We start from the raw sequence: 27,013 nt of genomic DNA, 5'->3' as shown, positions 1-27,013 counted from the left end.
TGTCCAGTCTTATCGGTAACCCACAGGCCAGATGAGGAACCCACTGTGATGGTAGCCATAAATGACAAGGAATACACCTTTCTCATCGATACTGGGGCCACTAGGTCCTGTATCCGTGAGAAGGGACTGCCATTGTCAAATTTATCAATGGACACACAGGGGTTCTCCGGGGCTGTGATGAGGGTTCCATTCACTAAATCTGTGGAGATGGAAATAGGGGGGGAGATATGTTGATGGATGTTTCTTATTCTCCCCAAATGCACCAGCTAATCTGCTAGGACGTGATCTCATGGCAAAATTAAACATGACTATTCACTTTGAAGAGGATGGGACTATGATCTGTTCAACACCTGGAGTATCTAGTACACGCATCATGACAATGGTTACACACCCCCCAGATGGTAACCAAGTTAGAGCCAGACCTGTAGACATTTTAGCCTTTACTAGAGCAGTGTACACCATCATAGCAGAAACACCAGAACTGACAGGGAAACTAGTTGAATTACCCAAAAACTTCCTCTTTAGACGACAGGGCCCCTGTTTTGAAACATTAGACAAAAACCTCATTCTGGAAATAGAGGCTCTAGAAGTGTCCCCCACCTATGGGACCCTGATGGCAAGTGACCACACTGGTGTGATGTGGGCATGTGTCATCTTTTGTGATCCCAACATGCAGGTGGGCGACATATCAGATGACCAGTTGTTTGCTGATGACTTTAGAAGGACAGAGATTGTTTTTTCAAAACAGTGTACTTTTACGCACCACACTGGAGACAAGGCCTGTGATACCAATAAATGTCTCCAGTCCTATCAAAGATAATGACCTTGCGCAGGTACCCTCTAACTTATGGACAAAAGGCCCTTATGATGTAGGCCTCGTCCGCACAGCAGTACCATTCAGAATAACTTTGAAAGAAGGAGCAATACTGCCAAGAGTGAGACAATATCCTCTATCCAAAGAAGCAGAGGAGGGCATTGCACCTGTTATACAGGCATTGGTGGAGCAGGGAGTCATATACCCAGGTGTATCCCCCTGCAACACCCCAATTTACCCTATAAAGAAGGCCAAGGGAAATTTGTGGCGCATGATTCAAGACCTGCGCCCCCTTAACGACATAGTGATACCAGAATTCCCTATAGTACCTGATCCTTCCATCATCCTAACCAACATACCCCAAGATGCTAGGTACTTTACAGTCATAGACGCAGAATGCATTTTTCAGCATACCCCTGCACCAAGACAGTCATTATTTGACTGCATTTTCCTATCGTGGTTCACAGTACCTGTATTCCAGATTACCTCAAGGGTACTGTGAGTCCCCTAGTGTCTTTAACAGGACGGTCAAGAATGACCTCGCCAATTTTCAATGTGACAGCACAGTCTTGCAGTATGTTGATGATCTACTAATCTGTAGTCCAGCAGAAGAGCAGTGTAGAAAGGACAGTGTGTCCCTGTTGTGCACCCTTGCTCAAAGAGGTTACAAGGTAGACAGGGACAAATTACAGTACTGCCAGGAAGAAGTTCAATACTTGGGGCAACTACTATCAGCATCAGGCCGTAGAGTTATGCCAGGGAGAGCAGAATCCATTCAACAGATGACAGAACCTGAGACTGTAAAAGGAATGCAGAAGTTCCTAGGCTTATGTAATTATGTCAGACAATGGGTTTTTGACTACAGTACTTTAATATCCCCACTGCTTGCATCTATCAAACAGGCAAAAACACAGAAAGACAGGATAACATGGACTACGGAGATGAAACAAACCTTCAGTAAGCTAAAAACAGAGATAACAAATGCACCAGTGTTAGGAACACCAGACTATACCAAAGAGTTTTTTCTATTTTGCCACTGTAATGGCCAGGTGATGACGGCTGTCCTCACCCAAAAGTATCCTTTAGGCCACAAACCAATTGCATATTTTAGTGGCCTACTTGATTCTGTCATGAAAGGTCATTACCCTTGTGAACAATCACTAGCCACAGCAGCCTTTGCAGTAGAGAAAAGTGCTCCCATTGTCATGGGTGCACCCTTGACACTGTATGCTGAACATGCTGCGTTTGCAATAATCCAGAAAGCTAAAACAACACTAACAACACAGAGAGTATCAGGCTATGAGATAATACTATCATTACCATCCTTGAAGGTGGTTAAATGCCACACAGTCAATCCTGCTACCTTCTTTGCACACCCCATTTCAGACACTGACGATGATGCACATGATTGTGCCACATATACTCCAGATGAGTGTAGCCCAGCAACAGAAGACCCCATTCCAGGTAGTGTTGTGTATTTTGTGGATGGTTCTTCCACAATAGATCAGGACACAGGGGTAAGACATACAGGTGCTGCAGTGGTCAGAGCTATGCAGCACAACTCTTCAGACACACTGCAGATAACTGAACAGATAACTTTGCCATCTCAATATTCAGCCCAGGCTGCTGAATTAGTAGCTTTAGTGGCAGCCCTCAAACAAGGGGAAGGAGAAACAATAACAGTATACTCTGATTCAGCCTATGTTACTACAACAGTGCATTCCAGCATTATGCGGTGGAATAGACGGGGATTTCTCAAGTCTGATGGAAGCCCTGTCATGCACCGCCCCCTTTTAGAGGACTTGATACAAGCTTTAACACTGCCACATGCAGTTGCAGTAGTGAAATGCACAGCCCACACTAATGCTCAGGATTTTGTGTCCCGTGGAAATGCCCTGGCAGATTGGGCAGCCAAAGATGCAGCAACACGCCCTCTTAGTGATACACATACCACAGTTTTGTTAGCTAGTGAAACATTGACATCTTCAGACTCTTTGAATGCATCCAGACATTACACAGAGACAGCTCACTTGCATATAAGAGAGATACAAGAAAATGCACCAGAACATGAGAAACAGTTGTGGGAAGCCAGAGGATGCACACAGACAGGAACAGATTTAATATACAGACAAATATCAACAGGGAAGCCTGTCATGCCCCAAGCATTGCTACTGATAGCTCTAAACCAGCTACATCTTCCGTCACATACTGCTAGAGACAATATGTCCCTCCAAATACGTCAGGATTGGTTTGTCCCTAACTTACATGAGATGATTACAATGTACATACACACCTGCACAGTGTGCCAGCAGTATTCACCAAATCCCACATCTAAGGTAATAGCTTCCACAATACCTCGCCCACAAGGTCCCTTTAAGGAACTGCACATTGACTACATTGATATGATTGACAGATGCAATCATTATCGCTATCTGATAGTTGTAGTCTGCCCATTCTCAAGGTGGATTGAAGCAGGACCTTGTGTTCACTGTGATGCCAAATCTGCTGCTAATTTTTTGATTCGTGAGGTAATACCGCAATGGGGTGTCCCGGAGGGGATCAGATCGGACAATGGCACCCATTTTGTCAATAATATCTTTTCTCACCTCACCACCTTGTTAGGAATAACACATAAATTGTCCTCAGCTTATCATCCGCAAAGCAATGGAATTGTGGAGCGCCTTAATGACCTCCTCAAGAACAGAATAAGTAAACTATGTGTGACATTGAAGAAGAAATGGCTATACTGCCTCCCTTTGGCACTCTTTGCTTTGAGAAATACCCCAGGATCAGATCATCATTTAACTCCACATCAAATAGTGACAGGTAGAACAATGAGCACATTTGTGCCATCAACTAGACATAAATTGGAGACTGAGGGTGCACCTGAGGTTGTACAAATTGAAATGAATGAATACATGTCTGAGCTAACCAAAGTTGCAAAGTTCTTCTCTAAACAGGTTACACGTGCAGCCAAGAAGCGCGCCAACGCATCTCCTGCAAAGGATCAACAAACACCATTACCTTTGGGAACTTTAGTATATATTCGCAATTTTGTCAGAAAGTGGAAGGACTGCAAATTCAAGGGACCCTTTCCAGTGACAGACAGCACAACTACAGCAGTGAAAGTCCAAGGCCACAAACCATGGTACCACCTCCAGGATATCCGCCTGGCCCCAACCATGCCATCCATCCCTTTGGACACCGAGCAGGAAAAAGAGGGGGGGAGAACAGGAGAAGCAACCGGAGTAAAGCCTCCCTCTAAAGCTTCAATCTTAGACAATTCTTCTTTTCAGTTATGTATTTTATGTTTGTTTTTCCTCCTCGTTGCACTGATATTGCTGCTTTTAGCCCTTGGATATTTAAATTTTTTTGATCCTATATCAATTACTACACGCATGCGTAGAACTGTTGATAATGATACTGACCATCACCCTCTCCATATTGCTTTGTTTGACAATGTGTGGTATCAGCACATGCACAGTATAGGCACATCCAACACCAGTTATGTATGCTCTCTCATCCCCCATGCTGCTGGAGTAGATAACTTGCATCTCCCTAAAGAGGTATCCCCAAACATTACACATTGTCTCCTGCACCTATTTTTATGCAGAATGAGAGCACAGCTACAGCCAACTCATGTTAGTCCTGCTACTGCACGAGTTAACACAACTAGATTTGACACCACCCCAGAAGTCCTACAAGTCCTGACAGAAAAACAAGAGATAATGGAAGAGATATCAAGAATGAAGGAAGCAGGGCAAACAATGATTCACCCAGATTGGGAAAAATGGGTATTACGTCGAGGTATTTTTGGAAGGTCTTACCCATCATCTGAATGTAGCAACTATTTAGCTGAACCCCTGCCCCCGGATTGCGCAAGCAGGCCAGTTCTTAGTATCACAGGATCAGTATTTGCCCATGATAAATGGCATACCGAGGCCAAGTTCTCATGTAGAGCAATATCATTATGGAATGGTACCAAGACACAAGGTCCACTAAGCTTTAATAAGATAATAGGTCAATGTCAGGAAATATGGGATGCGAACATAGAGATGTACATGGACAGGGACTACCATACACCCTAGAATAGCAATGAAATTAACACACTTTTCTCTTTGTTTCAGAGGGAAAGGGACAGTGAAGGTGGGGAGTAACCTCAACTGCAACATCACCACCTACAACACGGATATGCAGGGCGGCACCTCCAGCCTGATGGATCACTACTGGATGTGTGGGGCCCGGCTCCACATGCAACTACCCCCGAACTGGAATGGCCTCTGTTCCCTAGTGACTTTGCACATCCCCTCCCTGGTAATACCAGGTGTGGACATCTCTCAGTTACATGACCATCCCATGAGCCGTCCAACAACCTTGCTTCACCATTACCGGACAAAACGAGCTGCTGAGTTTCTTGGTACTGAAGTGTGGAAAGATGTTCCACAGGAACACAGACTATTTAATGATGCCCAAATCTTTTTTGGTAGCATCCTACCATTCATTCAGGCGAAGGCAACTGCACGCTGGCTGCAGATCACGCGCTTTGAATTGATGAAGACCATAAATGCAACTGAAGATGGATTCAATGCTATCAAGGAAGAACTTCGAGCCCTTAGGCTGATGGTAATGCAACACAGATATGTACTTGATTTAATGACGGTCATGGAAGGAGGGGTGTGTAAGAAGATTGGATCGGCCTGTTGTACTTATGTGCCGGCCAATGATGCGGACAATGGGACATTAACTCAGGCCATTCAGACATTGCATGATCTACAAAAGAAAATGATCGATGAGGGGGGTGCCGCTGATAGGTGGTTTGAGGGCTGGTTCGAATGGGTGCCGTCCTGGATGTCGGGGTTGTTCAAGGCCTTGTTGCCTTGGATTGTGTTATTGCTTTTGATGCGTCTTATTTTTCAGGTAATAATAGCATGTTGCAAAAGGATGACAGCTAAATTGGTAGGGACAGAGTAGTGGGTATGTGATGATTCCCCTAATTTCATTAGTAGATGGGAAGGTAGGAAAAGTAGTTGAATAATCAACTAGAGGGAGGAATGATGTAGGAAGAATAGGAATACATCATATACAAACAAACATAAATTCCCAAATACCAATACAAGCATTTTAGGCTAGATAGTTGTAAACCAATGTAAGTAGTGAAAGGCTTAATACATGACATGTTAAAAAAAGACAGACTGTGGGTTCAATAGAAAAGGCAGGTCATATTTAGGACAAACAAACACTTATTAGTTAGGAAACATATATACATGCTACATTGTTAAGTTAGCTGTGCTGAAACACACAAGAGGCCCCAGCCACATTAGAATGAGAGTTTTTCTTTAAAGCTGCACCAACTGTTGCTTTCATAATGTTCACTCAGCATGAACAGGGTGGAACAGAAGGGTATAATCCTTCCTTAGCACAGGGGTCCTAAAAACCACAAGTCATTCATATCGTGTTAAGGGGAATTGTGTAAAGGGTCAGATAAGTCAGGGCTACCATGAGCAGCACGCAACATATAATCTCTTGTTGTGCAGAAAGATAGATATGGTGAATGACGTCAGTGTAACTTACCCACCCATGAGGCCAACAAGTGCATGTGCTTCTTTCCAGAGGCACCTCATTATCTTATCTGTACTGCTTGTAGTTGCTTACGTCAATGGTGAACTCTTCACCACAGTTTTTTGTGGTTTTTACAGTATAAATGCTACTGGTGTTTGAACCAGAACTTTGAACTTCAGTCATGGCCTCTATGTTGAGACTGCCTGTTGTTCCCAGCTGAAAATCGATTAAACCTATATTATTGTGTTAAATTGATCTGTCTCATTTTGTTAACAGATTTCCCTCTAACACACCAAAGACCACCACTGGCTTAAATCAGAGAACAGGATCCACTTCATGACTGGTTATGTCTTAAGACCCCACGGTCTGGTCGTAGAAACCTTAAGCAAAGGATAACATTCTAGATCATCCTAACAGCCTTCTCTATGGAAAAGTAAAAGCTAAACGTTTCCCAAACCGCACCCCCTCAAAAAAAAATAATGTAAAGCGCTTTTCCAAGCTTCTCAGTCAGGTAGGTGGCAGCAAATTAAAAGACTGAATGAGAGCCCCAAAGGTGCTCATGAAGTCAGAGAACACCAGAAAACGGAGGTAAAACAGTCAGGTACTAGCTGTACACCAGTAAAGTAGTAGGCGAATAAATAACATAAATTAGCGGGAAATTATGACGCAGTTTTTAAAAATAAAATACAACACACGTATTACAGTGGAAACTGAAAGCACTGGAATGGGATGTTTTCATCATTTCACACATTAACCAAAACAGACGCGAATTACAACTTACCCTGTAGAAAGGCCACCCCTGGCACCGAAGCGTCCACGACCGCGACCTCTTTCGCCCCTGAAAAACAAAATGACTTCTCTTGGGTATGTGTTCTGTAAAATGTAAGAAACTGTTGTGTGATCGCTCGCCCACCTGGCCTCCAACTCCAGTCACAAATGTCCCCCGCTAAGCCCCAACCGCCCTCTTTGTTTTACAGTTTTATATAGCGTGAACTTCTCAAGGGAAATTAAAGAGATTCACACGAGCACAATTTCACAACGGTTCTTAAAAGGGGGGATTCAGAGACTTATCCAGAATCACATGATGTCGAGACTAGTTTCTGGCTCCCAGTACCAACGCCTGCTACTCTGGCCTTTTATTCATAATCAAGGTCCTTCCTTCAAGCCTCAGCTTAAACCCGGTCGACGGTTCTATTCCGCCAGGCTCCGCACCTCACCTCATGATTAGGCCGTAGACAGGCGCTGCAAACCCGGCGAACAATCAATGGAGAAGACGGCCAGGGACTGCACACGGCGAGGAGACCGGCGGGCCGGATTTTAGAACACTACTCTAGCCCAAATCCAACCAAGAAGTAGCCCAATGTAAGGAGGGGTTTGCGGCCCTGTGACGCAGTTGGGATGAGGTCTGCGCATGCGCACAAAGGTGGGGAACAGTTTGGTCCATCTTTGCAGACTGTTTCTCTTGAGTCCGGTACGTCTGCGTCCTGTGAGGAGCAGCAGTGAGCCACACTCGATTTCTCATCTGTGTGGCCGTGTTTTTCACGTGTAGTTTTAAGGCTAGCAGACACAGTGTGAGCATTTGGTGTAATTAGAGGCACCGGGCAGTGCACGCATGTGACGGACTGACTTTGTCAGGAGTTGCTTGTCTCTCAACTTTTTGCAGCAGTGTGGCGGGAGCCTTCATATTTTGTTTTAACATTATGACATTTTACTTTTCAGCGTGTGTTTTTAAAACATACCGGATAAGCGCGTAATTGGATATTTAAAACATTAATATTTGCCTACAAATTGGGGGTTGTGCGGGGCAGTAGGCTCCGGAAGTAGCGGTGCGTACGGTGCTGCTGCACACGCTCGGACATAACCATGTTGGAGGCCGAATTTATTTATCTAGTCGCATTTGCTGTACGTTCAAAGATCAAATGTCATCAGGCTATGGCTTCTTATTCGTTTAATATGTAGATTTGGATTTTCTTTTCATTCTCTGACTGCTAAGAGACAGGATTTTGCTTCTAGGTTTTAGGCCCACCTTGGCTCCTAGGTAGGATGATATTAATAAATAAAAAAAAGAGGGCACTCTAAGTCGGGCCTTTGTTCTGGGCACAGCTGGAAGTGAAAAGAACAAACATTTGCAAATAGGTCTCCGCTATGCACAAGCTATTGGCTTTGTCAATGTTATTGTCTTTTAGCCACGTATATTAGGGTATTTCAATGCTTTTTTCGTTATGAGTATTAAGAAACCTGCCAAATAAATATCGCGTTAGGCAACCATGTGCGTCATCCAACTAACTCTCAATAACATCTTTGATAAAAGCTTCCCTCACATTTTGGCAGAAGGCAATGATTTTAAATGCTACCAATACCGATGATCTGATGCAAATACGACTAAACATTTGTAAAGAGGTCTTTCCCTAAAGGTGCCAAACAAAATACTCTGTGCCTAGGGAGAAGCGTACTGCTGAAATATATATATTTATGTACATTTGGGCAAAGATTTTGTATTACACCGGGGACTCCCATCTCAATGACGGGGAAGTATTCAAGCATGTGAATCTATGAAAGTTCCAATACTGGAGTAAATCAAGTGTTGTAAAACAAGTGAGAAGAAAATGTACCTTATCTCTTCCAAAGTTTTCCTGCACATACCTCCTGCAGCGTTCAGAACTGAGAGCGATCTGGCTGGGGATGAGATGGGGGTGAGGGGGTAGAGAAAACAGGAGACGGAGGATGGAGCAAGTGAAAACACAAGCAGTCGTGTGGAGTGCTCAAGCACAAAAAAATAAAGCAGTGGATGGATACAAGTACTTGGTCCAAGGTCTGGGGAGGGCTAAACCCAAGAACAGGCATGACGCATGCATGCCATGGACAAACGGGGACAAAGGATATGAGCAGTGCTTGAATTGGAAAAATAGAAGTGCAGGTACTCTGTACCAGAGTACCTGCTTGTTTCTGAGAAGTCCCGGTACTCTCTAATTAAAGGTATTACGTTTTTCCCAAGAAGTGCAGGTACTCTCCCTCTCAAAATAAGAAAAGCGTTTGTACTCAGTACTGGACAGTATCGGCCCATTTAAAGCACTGGACATGAGATTGACGACGAAGCAAGCACATGGTAAGCCTATGGGTGGACTGAAGCCCACTGAATTGTAAACAACATGCCTGTTACGCTAAAATAATTTTAAAATGTATAATGTGAACATATATTTTACTCTTCCTGTTAGATTTTTCTTGTTCTTAATACATCTTTAGATTCTAATGTTTTTATCACCTTTAATTTTTCTTGTTTTAGACCAAAAGCAGGAATAATTCTGATGGGTTCAAATTCCTGATGACTTTACAACCTTGCAAAAAAGAGGAGGAAGAATCCTGTTGGACACTGTGATTTACGTGGGTTACTTAACAATTGGCTATATTCAGGGCCATCTTAATTTTGCGATAGTGCAGCTACAGTATTTTTTTTTTTTTGCATAATTATAGATTTGCCACAAAATCCATTTTCTGCTCCATAATCTGCAGATTTTAAAAATGTTTCTAGCTCAAACAAATCAAAAGTTATTGAAAATCCAGCAACACATGCTGCAGCGCAGTGGAAGGCCTTTTGCAAAGGTTAACTGATCACCTTTCTGTTGTTTATTGCTTAACTGGTACTAATGTGATGCAACTTATGCCCAGACAGTGTTAACAAGTGCTGATACGACAAATTAATAAAGTAATGCTATCAGGGAATGTGCTTCATTAAGCGTTGCCTTTTCTTATTGCATAATTTAGTCAATCCTACTACATTATTTGTCCTTCTAGTGCAGCATAATTCCAGTGACTGGCTATATTTTGGTGACTATATTGTTTGATTGAAGTTATTGGCTTATAAAAAATAAATAAAGAGACTGTATAGTCTTCACCTTCGTGTCCGTCAGAGAATTAATTTTGTTTTTGTTTATGAATGCTATAAACTTTGCTTCTTGGTCTGTGACAACATCATATAACCGCTTTCTATGAAGCATCTGAAAAAGTACGCCACACAGAACCCCGAGATATTTAAGACTGGTCATAATTCCTGGATCAACTCACTACATATTTGTTAACTCATTCAGATTTACGCTGACCCCCGAGTTAGGGGAAACAAGCCTGAAATTCCCACAACTTTGGGAGGCTCCAGATCTTACAAGTAGCTCCACATTTAGCTACAAGTGCAGGATATGGGTGGTGGAGCCAGCCGGACAACTTAGGGTAGACTACTTTTTTTTGTTTGTTTCTAAGGCACCTAATCCAAAACTAACTGCTGTACTGTGGAAGGAGTCTTCCGGCTTTTAAGGCTAGAAAGTAGCCTATAATTGCCCACATCATCCATTCAGAAATGACTTGCACCACACTAGGAAGAACAACTTGTTGCAAAAAGATGGTAACCAGAGCCTTGTTAAAGGGACATATGTCTCTCACAGCTAGTGAGGATGCTGACCCACTTCACTTTTACTGTGAAACTACTATAGTCAACTTATTTTTTAAGAACTGTTGGACAAATACTTATTCCACTAAAAATATGCGCTCCTCTCGCTTTGATATGCTGTAATTAACTGGTTACCATTACTAAGAAAGTCTCCAGAATAAAACTCTTACAAATACGGGAGCCTAAAACGCACCCTGTTACAAAACACTGACCATCCAGGCTGAAAAACGCTGTGCGGCAGACACGTCAGCTATGCAGGAAAGCAGTCAAGGCGATCAACAGCAGAACATAAAGCCAACCCCCCTTTTCGAACTGCGGTGACGGTATGAAGAAGTCAGATGTATGGTGCATTACTGAGCTTTGTCTCGGGTCAGGAATAAAGTGCGTGGGGCGAGCTGGAAGGAGGAGATGGTGACCCAGAGCTTGTTTAGGTAGGATGAGAAGACAATGAATGCAGTGTACTTGCAGAGCTTTTTGTTGGACACCTGCTGCGAGTCCAGGTGTGTCCACAGCAATGTGTTGCAGTACTGATGTAAGGTGCACTGGTAGACCAAGAAATTGAGGTACATTGGAAAAGAACAAAGGTTGGACTGAGTGAGTCTGGTACAAAGAGGTTGAAGCCGAACTGGGAGTCACAAGTCACACAACAGCAGCAAATTAAAACGCAAAGCAATCCAAGTACTCGAAGTTTATTTAACATCTGCTGAAGACGCGGCTGAAGAAAGCATTTTCATATAAAGTCAGTCCACCCGTTCCTGAAAAGAGGGTATTGTACCCTGTCATTGACCCACACCCACTGAAAAAATAAATTTACCTTGCGCCTGGAACCATTATACTGTAGAGCAGGAACAGTCTCCAGGTTCCTTTTAGGCACACAATTTACCAGAGCATTTAAAAGGCCAATAAGATGGATGGACAGATGATAAAAGGACGGTAACGCAGCATATCTCATATGGTTATCTACAGTATTCTGGGTGCAATTTGAGTATCTCTTAAACATGAAACTTAAAGCCCAGCTGAATTAGCGGGTGTAGGACGTACAAGCATGGTAGAGGGTAGGAAAAGGTGGATGGGTAGGACAGCGTGAGCTACAGAGATTAGAGCTTCTCTGGTGTGAGTAGGGTGGAAGAGGAGCTCCTGAATTTAACAGATTAGGAGCCTCGTCCCAAATTTATGATAGAAGAGTTCTGGAAACTATGGTCATAACTTGCAGAGATTGAAGGTATTCTTTCCCCCTCCTCCCCACAGATGTTTTGAGAAAGGGAGAGGAGTGGCTCTTGACCTACAGAAGATCAGAACATCTCTCAAGTTGTTGCAAATTTAGTTGGCATGGAGGTACTTTTAGTACCAATTACTAGCATTTTGTGCCTGTGTTAAGAAGGCAAGTACTTGGTGTTCACGGGCCGGTTTTCTCCCCAGGTGCTTCACGCTTTTGAAGTACAGAAGGTAGGGCGCCTTTCCAGTTGTTGCAGGTTAAAGGAGAGGTGGTCTTCTTGAGGTACAGAGGGCATGGCTTCTCTCCCAGGTATGAAGGAAGGAGGAGGCGGAGTTCTTCAGGTATGGAACCAAGTGTCTTTCCCAGTTTCGACAGGAGACTAAGAGGGTTACGTACTTATGAAAAAGATGGAAGCCTTTTTTCTCACTGTGTTGCGGGGTAAAATTGGAAAGGATCTGGGGATAGGTCTCTGCCCCAGGTGATGGGCAAGACGTTTTTGAGATACAAAAAGCTGGGTTATTCCGTTAATCGAAGGATTTAAATGTGTTAGGAGAGCTGCCTTGACATACCGACTATAGCTTTACACCCCCAGTATTAGGAGTGGGTTCGTAGATAGGAAGGACCATTTTTAGTGGTTGCTTCTTTTGTATTTAGGGTGTGGACTCGAGAGGTGGGTTGAGAAGGTTTTTTTTTTTTTTCGTAGTTAGAGATGGCATATTATGGATGTAGAAACCAGAAGTACATTTTACTTAACCCTTAGCTCTTCATTAAATCTAGCAAAAATGCATTCAATTAGGTGCTTGCAAGTCGCACATTGACCCCTGGCAACTTCAGACAGTCTTGCTCTGCCTCCCACTTCTTTGCCACATGACTGGGAAACAAAACACAATCAAGCATCATCACAGTTCATTGGCGATGCTGGCAACAAGGCAATATCCTAATACATCGTCTTCTAGTGTTCTCTTCCTGCGATGGTCTTTCTTATACATTCGCCTCTCCCCGGAGCAATACGTCACATACAAATAGATGAGAAGAGGAAGGCAGAACTATACCAGAATCTGTCAAAAGCCTTCACTGCTTATGGCTAAGAAGAGTGGATTCATCATGGTTCTCAGTAAGACAGGCACAGTAGGCACCACTACATGTTATGATTTGAAGTGTCTTGAGCAGCCATGACTGGCCCACTAGCAAAGACTTCCACATCACTTGCTTGGTGATCCTGAGGGGTACACTCCACTTGACTCCAGCATGGCCTTCCTGCGTGCAGTCTCCTTACCCACGCTGTGATTGAGGCGTCTCAGGCGTTCCTGTCAAAAAATTAAAACACAGCCATGAGTAATATTCCCAACAGTAGCTATTGGTCGAGTGTTGTTCTGTGTTCTTCAAATTCTCCATACCCTCGCATGTGCAATTTTGAAAGCCAGAAATGTTGTTTTTGACCATGAGGGTGCCTTCTCACCTAAACCTTTGTGACACTATAAAAACGAGCTAAATAAAAAACAAGGGAATTTTTAAAAAACAAGTTTGGCACTAGGAATGTATTGGTAACTTATCATACACCCTGAACCTCCCTCTTTTCTCACAATCAAGCACTGCAACTTAATTTGTCACTTGCTCTTCTAGCCCGCGCGATATGGAATTCATCCTCCTGGTCTTGCCCTCTGCCAGCCAAACACAGAGTGTCACGACTATTAAATGGGGTTGACACAGTTTAAATTAAAGCTGTTTGCATGGGCGCAGGTATCATCTTGACTGCATGGAGCAGGTAAAAATCCATGGCCATTTAAGAGAATTAATGATTCGAAGGACAGCCCCACAACAGTGCAGCTGAAGAAAGAAGTGAAAACATGACCAAAGGAAATGTTTGCCAATGGACTACAGTGAGGTGGCCTGTGGTCGTTTATTAATCAGTGAATATGCTTAGCATGGACCTCACCCTAAGGCATCAGAGTGCAGTTTATTTAATGATATGAGCTTTGAGACTTCAGATGTTATCCTAAAGGAGTCTACAGTGGGCGCAAACACGAGCAAGCAGGTCACGTATTGTTTAAGTATTCTCTTAGGGCTCTAAAATAAAACTGCTGCTGTGTGCTTCCTGAAACTTGAGAAATTCCTGCACCAAAGGAAGGGCTACTCAGACTCACATTTCACCAGCATCTATCTTAACTATATATTCACCTGGGCATTCTGCAAAATATTATTGACTAGAACCACTCTCCGTCTGGCGTTCAATAGCTTCTTTACATAGGGATCCAGGTCGAGCGCCACTTTCTGGTCCTCATTGATCCTGCAGAGCTCTGAGGGTGGGGAGAAAGCAAAAAAGTTGCTAGTAAATTTGGAAAGCCTGTTTTCAATAGACAGAGCTCTATGGTACAACAGGACCAGTTATCTTCAAAGTAAAGCCAAGTAGGGAAATTAGCAGAGGAAAGGGAGTAGAAAGATGAAAAGGAAAAAATAAGAAATGTTTTGCTAAATAGACAGAAGACTGCACGACAAAAAGAAAGACAAAAGAGATACATACACACAATGGCTTCTCACAATCACAACTAATTAAATAGTTGATAGACTGGATGAGTTAACAGTTCATGGCAATCATTAAATCATAGTGATTACCTGTGGCTAAGTTGTCAATGTGCTCTCGCAAATCCACCTGGCTTTCTCTGCGGACAAGAAAAGAAATGCTGTTCAATGAACATATAGGAAGCTAAAGTCTCCTGCCTCGGGGCACACGGAAAAGTTCAGCACATCAAAATGACCCATAATTAAACATGGAGTGCCCATTTTCAGATAGTGGTTTGGCTTACAAGATCTTGTAAAAATGAAATGCAAAGCTTCGTGCAAATCCAATCTCGAAAAAGCCTGCAACGTGACAGTTATGTAGTGGAAGTCACAATCTTCCAAACTAGCAAAAAAAAAAAAAAAGTTAAAAGCACCCATTCTGTATTGCATATTGCAACGAATCACCCTGCTCTGCCCAGAACCTGTCACCACATTCCCAATTTAACAACACAGGCCCCATTTTTAGGACCAGGTTCATATGAGCAGATGTCAATAAAACCCGAGAGGGGGCTTTTATTACTAGCTCATGCAACGGCTAAGACACACCGGACAATCTTGTTACACTACATGCCGCATCCCCACAGACTGTACCAGGAGACATGCAAGTATGTAGTTAGTTAAGCTTAATTTTTATTTCTATAGAATGTCGATCAAAAACTTGATCATAACCAATGTCTTTTGATAAGGAGTCCCACTGTTCTCAAACATTTGGGCGGCTAACTTTATATCAAATTCAGACATATTTTGAATCAACAGAAGGAATTGTGCACTGAATATTTTGATTCTCACTAATTACATTGATGCACTTTATACCTTTTTCTATTCTGCAGAACAGAGCCAATAAAACAATCAGTTGTTTCAAAAATAAAATTATTTTGCCGAAATGCAACGGGCTGAATGAATCTCAAACAGAAGCATTGTCTAAGTAAATGGGTTTGGCACTCAAGCGCCAACATAAGAAATTAAATAACGCCTACTGAAGTGGAAAAATAATTATACAGCAAGACTACTTTGTATATACAATACATGGATGACAGAGATTACATAAAAATTACAGAATTAACTGTGTGATGGGAGGGTGTATTTTTTCAGATGTTAAATAGTCCATTCTTCGTTCATAAAAACTTTATTCGATTTTTCAATAAAAATCATAAAAAGTTTACATACAGTTCAAAATAAGACAAAAAGGAAAATAATATATCCAAAAGAAAAATAGCAGCATGTCAAATACATATACATAGAGAGCATTTCATTAGGAAAAAAAACATAATTCAGGAACAAATGCATCCCCTATTACAGAGATTAAAACCCACAGTATTAAGGACTTCCATCAGAGATGAAGGTATTACATGATTATATGCGGTGTGGCAAAGGACCACATACAAACAGGGATCTCATTAACGATAACCAATATAAAAAAATATACTTTGTATTTTTTTGCAGCATAATTTAGTCAGCTCTGTCGCATAAAATTGGATGCTCCCCTTCCACGTGCATTGTTGGCCCTGCATAATAGGCTGCTTTCATAGTAGTGCAAATGAAAACAGAACTGAATATGTCATACAAGAACGTGATAAACTTGACCTTTCCGTTTCTAATCTAGTGCTAAAGGCAGATACCAAGTCCAGCAAAGCTTCTTATCCAACAGTTAACATGACAAACATACAAACGATTTTACTTCAAGTCACTGCTAAAATCAGACAAGGCACCACTGATGGGAAAGAAAGTATCCTCTTACAAGTTGTCGATCAACCTTCTGTAGTACTGAAACTATCCCCTACCCAATGTCTCCTTAAAGCCCCTTTCGGTGGTCAAGATGAATTCAGTTAGAAATGGCCGTGTGCGAGCTTTTCACTTGAAATGGCAAGAATGCCCCTTCGGTTATAATCGATGCAAAATGGGGATTAAACAATAATACTGTTGCTTGTTAAGAAACAGAATTATCCCATTCCAAGATGGCCGTCAAGCATAAACGTATACTGAAGAGGCACCAAACATTTGCGCGACCGCAGCACAGAGGAATAAGGAACCTCGTCTACTTTCTATTGCCATGCCCCCGTCTGCTGGGCCATGGACCAGGGTCTGTGCTCCTTCTAGCGCACCCTCCCACGCCCGTACCTGACGGCGTGCACGTGAGAATCTAACTGTTGTACGGCGGGCTGCAGCAGCTCCAAAAGACCCTCGGCGAAGACTTCTCTGCCCGCAGGGGTACCCTCCGCTGATGACAAAATAGCTGTCGCCATAGCCATCTTCAGAAAGTGGTAAAATGCACTTGCGCACATCCGTTAGGGAAGTGAGATTTGTTGATGACAGATTTGGTAAGCATAGAGGGAGGACAACGTTTTCTACAAGCTCCCTTATGGAATAATGCGGGAGCCATCTTAAAGGCATGAAGCTCAATACAGCTCCCACCAGGTGTTTTAGTGAAATTCATTTAGGAGGATTGCCCTTTCTTTGCGGAGCTACAATTGGAGCACCATTTCACGGTGCTCAGTTTGCATCTGTAAGAGTGCTTTTATCCTTGTGGCTTTGCATGGTTCATGTCTACTTTGCATAGTTGACAAGTGGCCTAGGTGATTTATTTAAGATTACCTGACAAGTTGTGTGCGTATGTGACATTTCTATATTTGCATTGGGCATATGTGTGAACTTTGCGTGCCTCACATTTAACGAATTGAGTGAGACTTATTACAATATATATTTTTTTTAAGTATTGGCGGTGCAGTGCAGCATGGCTAAAAGGTAAAAAGAAAAATTGATATGACGGACGAGAACGACAGGGGAAGATGAAATAACCATAATACCTCAATTACAGTACAAGTATTGAAAAGACAGTAAAAAAAGATGAATCATTAAGTATTTGGTCCATGCTCCGCAGAAAAGAAGAGGAAGTGAAGTTGCCACACACTAGCCAAAGAGGAGGCAGACAATGAACCCATGGACTTGTATGCAATGGGCAGGCCCCAAGCCCCTTGAATACAATATCTCTTGCAGGCGACAGCACATGTGTTCTGTCTTAGGTGAGACCTAAAACAAAGGCAAGCATACCAGGTCTCTCAACTCTCAGTGCTGTTAGCACTCAATGGAGCACATTACACCGCTGCCTTTATTATAACAATACTGTAAATGTAATGCTTCTAAAATGCATGCACATCATTAAGCTCCTGGTCTGTGCAACAGGCTTTAAAAGAAAAAAAAGATCATAGCATGATCTGGGAAACAGAACTCATGTCAGCTTTAAACAGCATAATAAGAGCATTATAATATATTCTTTTTTCACATATAAGACTTGCCCCACTGTTCACAGAATAGCTATGCCATTAGATTATGCGCCAAATCATCACTTTACAATAAATGGAATTTTGTCTTTTCTGTCAAGGTCTGCACTAATGGAATGATTTCACAATTTAATTACCATCAGCTTCGTATTCCAGTCACATACATTTCAAATCTATTAGTAAAAACAAAATTCTCTTCATGTTCTATATAAATATTGTCCTCATTTATTTCTATCTACAAGTATGAGGTTTGGAAGAAGAGCATAAAGAGGTAACTCCATGCAACAATTTATCCACTTACCTTGATGACGGTGATGAATGATCTTTATTCAATTATTAAAATAATCATAAAAGAGCAGTACAGTCAAAAACAATAAACAGTACAAATAAAAGTAAATAACCACCATCAGTGAAAGCACAGAAAGCACACATTACTACATAGGAAGGTAAAAGTGATCATATACAATTTCTTCTTGGTGATAAGAAGGCTAAAGAGTCATGGCACACATATCAAGTGAGGAAGGAATATCCTGCTTCCTAAGCACAGAGAACGGACATAGCTTTAAGACAGGGGTCTTCAAACTGGGGGCCTCAAGTAATCCCCGAGGGGGCGCATGCTCTGACCAAATGAAGCGTTATACTTATATCAGAGTTTTGGTTTTAGTAAGTGGCAGTTAGCCGCTCTGTAATGGGCCATCAATTACATCTTTTGTAATTTATATCCTGGCTGGGAGAAGGTGTCAAAAGGGAAGGGGCTCCGAATATTCTTCAAACCCCTCACCCCTATTTCTAATAATCACACTGTGCATCCTTTTACATGTTTGTAAGGCCTCCCTGACCAAAATAATATGTCTGGCAATCTCGTATTTGACAGCAATTTCAAATCGCTAACAATACTTAACTGCAATGTTTAAATAAGTCTAGACATATTTAAAAATGGTCAGTTTAATAAAATAATTGTGAAAAATTTTGAGGGGGCCCGATGATTATTTTTTTCCACTGGGAAGGGGGGAGGGGGCATTAAATAGTTTGAAGACCACTGCTGTAAGAGAAGAGGACACCATACAATATCGCACATAGGTGCTACAAATAAATATACATAAATACCCACTTACCTTATTTAAAGGATACATTACATAATCGTGAATATTGCTCACTATCAAATAAACCAGTACCACACAAAACACTCAGAATAGCACTCTGCGCTCGAACAAAATTTGTTACTGGCCAGTGTGGTGCTTCTCATTACACCTACCTGAGAAGAATGAAACACTGATTTAAGAACGCATGTCACTCCTAAATCGCTTCAGTGTGTTATGTTGCCAGCTTAGAAAGATATTAAGTATTATCACCCACTGCAATGGCAGCCATCAACATTTTGAAAAGGTGCAGCACCAAGCTTTGGATTGCAGAACGCCAGGTGCACCGCATTCAAAACCTTTTAGAAAAGGGTGGTACCTATTTGATGGTCTAGAGCACAGCTAGGTGTTCTGTGGCGAGGCTGCTCCAAATGACAGTGACCTACTAGGCGATGGCTAAGTCTCAGTACATGGAGCGATAAAGAATCAACACAAATGCCAGATCTCCAGGTGACTGCGGCAGGGTTTTCCATGTGCACCCAAGCAAGAATAGTGTCTGAACTCACATTCACGAACTCATCCATCTATACATTCACCTCACTAATTAAGCACCCACTGCAGATCTCTGTCTAGAACCTATATGTCGCTCTTGCCTTAAGTGTACGTATTCTGTGGGTGATGAAAGCTCGTAATAGTCTGCCCTGCTGGATCTGTTCTGCAGGAAATGGAAGATTGCACATACTGCCGTCTGTGAGAGAGGGGAGCTTGATTTACTACTGTCGTAATGTCCCTCTTTTGTGTGGAGGTAAAGCTTGCACTGCTGCTGGCCAATTTCTACCTGGCCGGTGAGGGTGAAAACGTAGGCTGATGCTATCAAGGCAGTATCTGTCTTCCAGTTGGAAAGCTGGCACTCTTTCTGCCAAAAGTGTATCTGTTCTTTGAAGAGGGTTGTGTTGCACCTACCCTGTATGTGTGAGAGAATCTTGTATACTGCCACTTGTCCTTAACTTATTTGTGTTAAGGAAGATTACGAAGCTGATGTCTATGTTATACCTTTATTGTGTTGTGAAGATAAGTATGAAACTTTCCACTAAACATAAGAACAAAGAATTCACATTGCCAATAATTGTTTTTATGCAGGATGTGCGTAAGAGAGTGAACGCTTAGGTTTTACGCATAAAACAAGCAGTTTTTAAAAAGGGGTGGCTTACTTTGTAAAATTTTAAAACATAGCTGACTGGCGGCTCTATGTCACGCATAACACCTCCAGCTAATTCAAGCAATTTAGCCAACAACACTTTGTATTCTTGGATTTTGAGCCTGTAATGAAACTGTTAAAAGCAATACTACAAGCCCCATGATACAACATGGTGTTGGTCAAAAAATAGATGATTATATCCTATGTCGTAATGCCAAAGAGCAGAGTTGTGAAAAACAAAATAAAATGAAGTTCCTAGCTTTCTGCCTTTTTTCTTTCAGGAAAACATAGGTTTACAGTCATGAGAGGGGAAAGGTAGCCATTCAGATGCAAAAGCCTGTAACTCACTGCTAATGGGTTAACGTTAGCTCTCCCTTCAAAACAAAAGACATTATTTACCAGAACAGTGCAAGAAGCAGCAGTTAGATGTGTCTGGAGACACAGTAAAAGGAAAAATAATGACCTGCTCCCCCTCTTTCTAAGCACATCCTCGGCTTAGAATTTGGTGCAATTTAGTTAGCAAGCTTAGAAAAACTACTGTGAACTACCCTTCGGTAAACAAATGACCCACTTGCTGCAGGCGCTGTCCCGCAAGAACTGCCAGTGACCCACTGAGAAAAAATTGCGTAACATATGGTGACAATACAATGGAACACCAATACCGTGCATAATAGATATGAATATAGAGCTTTTATTTAAAATTCTTTTGTTCCTTCACAAAATCTATCCTGGTACTCACGTAACATGGTTTTTACTTTACCTAAGTAAAATATACACACAACAAGTTTCTTCAAATATTTATTTTAACATTAAAGAAAATCTTCATGTTCTGTTTGCAAACATCCAGGTGAAGCACATCTGGGGAAGTAACCAAATTAGTCCAGTGCCAAATGTGATACACAGAACAAAGGGAAGGGCTGATGTACATTAAAGAGTGGATGATTGAGGCATACATGCCAATAGACCTTATTCAGATGGGATACTCCCGATTTTTAAAGCATAAAATGGCTTTATTTTGGCTGTCTCCCGCCTGAAAATAACTCTCTGTCGATAGTGTAGGAGGCTGGCTCTATATGTAGGTTGCAAAGCTAGGCACACTCTACAGAGAAGCCAGGCAGCCACACATTGGCTTACAGAGGTAAAAACTAGACCACCTAATACTCTAACGTTTGTGGTAGCTTGGTCGAGCAGTTAGGCTAATCTTGGAGAAGTGCAAATCATTGTTGTACTCACAGCATCAATAATCGAGACCACACACTCATAAGAATAACTCAAGAACAATTTACAAAAATACTTCAGACTTGTATAAAAATTTTAAGACCAAGATCATCAAAATCGGGTAAGTACTTTTCAAGTTATGGATTTTTAATTTTAATAAAAAGTCTTTTTGTGCATAATTACGCACCATAGGAATCAACAGAGAAATTGTTTGAAAATGCATATAAAATCAGGCAATGCGTTTACCAATGTCTCCTTTTGCAGGTATGTTGAGGTCGTCGGTGGGCATTATGGACCAGCTAGAAAAGTTTGGTCAGCTCCCGGTTTCGGCAGGAGCAACTGCAGAAAGTCATTGGAGCTGTTGCAAGGCCACTGTGGGGGACCACTTGGAAAAGCACTGTACAGGTGAACTTAACAGTAAATTCAGTAGGTCCCCTTTGAGTGTTGAGGTCGCAAGGCGTGGGGGACACTTAGGGCCCAGCTGGTTCTTCGGTGCAGGGCACAGGGCGGCTGGGTGCAGAGCGAATCGGTGAGCCACAAGCTGTGCGCAAGGAAGCCCTTGGAAGTAGGAGGTAGGTCTCTTAGAGGGTCACCTACAGGTCAGCAGAGGCACTCTGGTGGGAAGTACTTGTGGTTTCTGAAGTTCCTCGACTGGGGCTTCCTCCTGGTCCTTTTACAGTCCAGAATGGACTGTCCTTCGGGATATCCGACTTTATGTGACCGTTACCTTGGGCAATAGTGTGGTTTGGCTGCTGGAGGGCGCAGTGCCACCAATCTTCGGACACTTGCAGGGTTTGTCCTCATGGTCCTTTGGGTGGAGGTTTGGTGTGGCATACGATTCCTTGGTCAGCAGCTGGTCAGTGAAGCTGCCTTCACAGGGTCTTTGGTTGTAGGGGAGTGATGTCTTCACTCTGGAGGGAGATCTTTGGTGATTTTTGAAGTGTGGAGATCCTCTGGGGGGTTGTAGTGTCTGCCCAACATCCAAACAACCCTACAGCGGCGATTGTCGAGTCCTGGGTGCAGCAGGCAGGGTTTGGCACCTTTTTGTGGTGCAACAGGACTTCAATACTTTGGTCTTCTGTGTGGCTGGTCTTCTTTTGTCTGATTTCTTGGTCTAGGGATGCCCACTAAATATTGTATCTAGTGGGCACTTAGAGGAGTACCTAGTAGTGACCAATGGATAATCTACCCTAGAGTGGCTACACCCATTAAGTGGCCACTTCCTGTGGGCAGAGGTCACTTCCCTACACCTGAGTGGCTATTTTCCTTTTATGTAAGATGGAGGAAAATGAAATGGAGGGGTCACCTCGCATGCTACACCTTAGGGGTGGTGCAAGCTGTGGTTGACCCCTCCTCCTTTCCTTTGTGTGGTTTCCTGCCGTTGCTCCCGCCAGAAGTGGGGGTTTGCAATGGGTACTGCCATCTGCTGCTAGCAGCAGGATTGGGGGTCGAGCTTTAAGGGCGGTAAGCCCTTTGAAGCTCGCTAGCAGGACAGTGCTCATTCCTGAGGGAGGAGATGTTTACACCTAAACCCAGGAAGGGCTTTGTTCTGGGACCCAGAGAGCAGAATCTCTCACTTCAGGATTCCAGAATCTTGTCTGGTGGTGGCAGGCTGGTTGGGACAGGCCAGTAACCATGCCAGGGTAATTAGCTTTTTTCAGGTGACCCCTGGGTACATTTAGGGATAAATACAATGCTGGTACCAGATTAGATTTATCATTCTGAGTTGTTTGATACCAAACAACCCAGGAAACTGAGGAACCATCTTGTAGCTGTGAAACTCGTACTGGCCAGTGTCCAGCACATGCATTAAAATAGCTGCTCTGTTCATTTACAATGTCCCAGGTGTGGCAAGGACACAGTAGGGGGCATACTGCTCATGCATCTATGCCCCCACACACAGTATAGTGTACCCTGCCTTAGGGCTTGAAGGACTGCCAGAGGGGTGACTTACCTATATAGCATGCAGTGTATGGTGGGCAGGGCACACAGGCTGTGTGCCATGTTAAGTTTGTATTTTAGTATTGCATCACAACGCTCAGCCTGCAATGGCAGTGCTGGGTGTATCTGGATGCATGGCCCTTGAGGGTGGCACAATCTGTGCTGCTGCCCTCAGTGGCCTACCTTTAATACCCCATGCCATGGGTACCTAAGTACCATTTACTAGGGACTTATAGTGGCAGCTAAAGGTGTTGCCAATTGTGCCAATGCATCACAACAGTTTTAGGGAAACAGATATGGCCCAGGGAATCTGGTTAGCAGGAGCCCTGGGCACTAACAACCTTGAGACTACATCAAACACCAGGCAAAATCTCCCACTTTCCTATTCTAAAATATTGGCATGTATGTTGATGCATACTATCTGGCAATATAAAAAATCCTTTAGCATCAAATGCAGAGGGATTGATTTGATAAGATGTAATTCGTAACCTGTTTGTCTGCTGGCCACAATAGATATGGCCACAACAGATGTGGGCAAGCCTGGAAATACCTTTCAGCAAAGCCAGCAGACATAACACTTCTTAGAATGTACATCTGAACAAAATCTTAAGCATGCACTGATTAAAAAACACAAGGATTCCAAAACCGCACTAAGCCAGAAGTTCAGGATGTAGAAGCATGTAAACATGATGACCATTGCCAAATGCTTAACATTGTATGGAAAAAAACAATGACTGTCAAAGAGGCCAAAGTTCTCCAGCGGGCCACTTTTCATACCCTCCCTGGCCACAGTCGTCCTTCCCCAATGACATCCTCATTGGGAAGGCAAACCTGTGCTTCTTGCCCCCATGGCATTCCCAGTGGGGCCAAATTCCACCTTTTGGCAGGGGAGCTAATCTACATTGCTGTCTCCTGTGCTGTTACCCACTGGGTGACAAGGACAGCTTAATTGATTTTGGGCAGAAAACCCAAATTACACAGGTTTCTGTAGTTAAAGTTTTAATTTTCAACCAGTAAGGAGATGCTGCAGCCTACATCATCAAGGCCTGCACTGTCTTGCAATGAGAATAGACTAGATGCTGCATCCGTTGAAGGTGACCTGCTTTTTCATTACCCTTAGGCTCTTGCAACATGGTGACCTGTTGTTTCTTCTTAAAAAATAATTTAATAAAGTAAGACTGTGCATTATCACTTCCCCCATTGCAACAGTTACGGGCCGAGTTGCAGGCCTTGAGACCACCTCAGCGGATCATTCCAGTGAATAGTAAGTACACTGCTTCAAGCTCCATGACATCAGAATGTGACAGAATATCCTCTTTGACAAGCACGAAGATAGCAGGAACTGTGCCTGATGAAAACATGTTTGATTAGGTTAGTACCAGCTGAGTTGGCCAACAATGATCTAGGTGGCCTGTTAACATGGACTATCACCTCTCATCTGGAATTCCATAGAGCCCTCAGATCCTGGGAAATTCCACAACTCAAGAAAGGCCTACTTCAATTGTTTTTTATTTTTTCATAGTTTGCAATTGTTGGTGTCTTGGCTGCTGATGTGCCAAGAACAACCAGAAATGATCATTATGTCTGCAGGATAAGCATGTGCACTGGTCGAGAGCACTTTGTAAATGATACAGCTAGTTTTCAGGATGGTGCGGGCCGGCAAGGGAAGCCGATGACGGTCCATCAAGACAGGGTTGATGTGATCATACTTCTGAGGTGAGGAATTTTTCAGGACATAGAGTAGGGCATTACCATCATCCAGACGAGGGAGTACCAGGGCTTGAACAGCAGTTCTGAAGTTGCTTTCTGGAAGAAACAGTTTCACTTTCTTCAGAAGAGACAGCTAGTTTTGTCTTTGTTTTTTAACAAAGTGTTTCTTGAGGGTGAGGTTGGTATCCAAGGTGAATCCAAGTAACTTGACATTCAATTGAGGCTGGAGTCAGTAGCATTCAAGGTTTATGTAAGTGAGACAGGTTTATATTGTTTCTTGCTTGTTGTTCTCGGCAAATAACAGAAATTCTATCTTGGTTGGGTTGAGCTTCCCGAAGACACTGCCCAGCCAGCCTCCAGATGGTGTAGTCAGTATTTGCTGGTTTGGATGTTTGAAGCAGAGAAGACTTTGAAGTACGGTTGAATGTCATCAGCATATTGGTGAATCTTAATGCTGTCATCTGTAAGTGGAGCATCAAGCGGCTTCATGTAAACATTGAAGATGACAGGTTAGTAGATAAACCTGAGGAACTCCGCAGGTGATGGGATATTTTGGGATCCGGAGTTACCCACGTAAACAAACTGGTGTTGGTCAGACTTGTAGGAGGAGAATCTATGAAGGACATTGGCAGTGATTTCCAGTTGAGAATCCAGGATGCACACTAGGGTGGGTTGGTCGCTGTGTTAAAAAAGGCAGCTGATAGGTCCAGCACTATCCAGAGTTATGGGCCATCTTCACTTGTGGTCTGGAGGGTGTCATCTACGATGTGTAAGGTAGCAGTTTCTGTGCTGCAGTTACGTAGGCCAGACTGGTAGACGTGCAGGAGATGGTTAGCATTTATATGATCTTGAAGTTGAAAATAGAGTGCCTTTTCAATGATGAATGGTAAATGAGTGATGCGCTAGTAGTGTGGTCATTCTAGTCTAGTGTGGGTTTCTTTGGGAGTGTGAGGATCTGACCTCTCTTGAATGCACCTGGGAAGATGCTTTGTGTCAGGGTGGCATTGACAATGGTGAGCATGACTGAGAGAGTTTCAACAGACAGAGCTTTGATTAAGGGTAACCTATAATCTTCATTAGAAGTGGCTTTGAGGAGTTAAGTATGTTGACAATATTTCCATGAGCTGAGGCTTTGAAGGGTGACCATTATGGGGTCTCTTATGAGAAGGGAGTGGGCATAAAAGCTGAAGCAGGCTTGACGTTGTTGATGCACAGTAGGATCTTTACACATTTTTATTACAAATGAGTTTGAAGGTATAGCAGTTTTCTGTGGAGTGAGGAACAGCTGGGTCTAGCAAGGGGTTGCTTGATTGTCGCGAAAAGCGTTCTGCTTCTATTGGTGACTTCAACAATGTAATAATTTAAAAGACTGTGATGTGAACACTGGTTGCCACAAGGCAGGACTCGGTTCACTGTAGGATACTGGTTGGCTTTGAGAAGAGCTTTGATGTCAGCTAAAGTAGACCTTCATTGAGTTGAGTAAATCAGGCATTGAGTAGAAAATCATTGTAGAGCATGAAATACCAAGTCTTTGTCACCACATCAGATACTGAAAAGATCTGAGAAACACCACAAGGCTTAAGAGAGCGAAACCATGTCCTGACACTGTTAGATGTGGTACTATGTTTAGACAGATGGTGAATTAATGCCCAGAGTACAGAAAATCAGAATGTGGACTAGTATAGATATTGACGTAGGCTTACCTTGCTGTAGTTCTATGCTTTTACTTAATGGAGAATCTTGCACCTTAATGGAATATTTATCCTATATAGAGAAATCTGTAGTTTGCTTTAATAATGACTCAGCATAACCTCCTTAGCTTTTCAGAATTCAAGGAGTTGCTCTCACCAGGCAAGCTTCCCCAGGTTCAGTTAACAACCATCAGTATTTAAAGTAAATACGGAAGTCTGTTAACTTAAGCCGGAGAAGCTTTTACCCAGTGCAAGGACCAGATGGCACAGTCACATCATAACAGATACATTGTCCTCTTTATCAATGAAGTA

General features: G+C 42.7%; 2 protein-coding genes across 3 annotated transcripts in view; both read right to left on the bottom strand.

Annotated features, from left to right (window-relative positions):
- The window catches only part of ILF2 (interleukin enhancer binding factor 2), a 92,042-nt gene extending 84,316 nt beyond the window's left edge, over positions 1-7,726 (bottom strand). For both annotated transcript variants that reach the window (XM_069218106.1, XM_069218105.1), the window contains exons 1-2: positions 7,591-7,726; positions 7,155-7,211 (exon numbers count right to left, since the gene is read on the bottom strand). In XM_069218106.1, coding sequence (XP_069074207.1) covers positions 7,155-7,211; positions 7,591-7,595 — 62 coding nt within the window. In that variant the 5' untranslated portion in view covers positions 7,596-7,726. The remainder of the gene's footprint in view (positions 1-7,154; positions 7,212-7,590) is intronic.
- Positions 7,727-11,484: 3,758 nt separating this feature from the next.
- SNAPIN (SNAP associated protein) lies at positions 11,485-16,881 on the bottom strand. Its single transcript, XM_069218107.1, has 4 exons — positions 16,705-16,881; positions 14,641-14,687; positions 14,206-14,324; positions 11,485-13,334 (listed from the first exon to the last, which is right to left on the bottom strand). The coding sequence occupies exons 1-4, from the start codon at positions 16,866-16,868 to the stop codon at positions 13,230-13,232; spliced, it is 435 nt and encodes a 144-aa protein (XP_069074208.1). The 5' UTR covers positions 16,869-16,881; the 3' UTR covers positions 11,485-13,229.
- Between the last annotated feature and the right edge of the window lie 10,132 nt (positions 16,882-27,013).

The sequence above is a fragment of the Pleurodeles waltl genome, chromosome 12 (assembly GCF_031143425.1).
Source record: "Pleurodeles waltl isolate 20211129_DDA chromosome 12, aPleWal1.hap1.20221129, whole genome shotgun sequence".
In the NCBI taxonomy this organism is placed as follows: domain Eukaryota; kingdom Metazoa; phylum Chordata; class Amphibia; order Caudata; family Salamandridae; genus Pleurodeles; species Pleurodeles waltl.
This window is presented reverse-complemented; position numbering and strand designations above follow the sequence as displayed.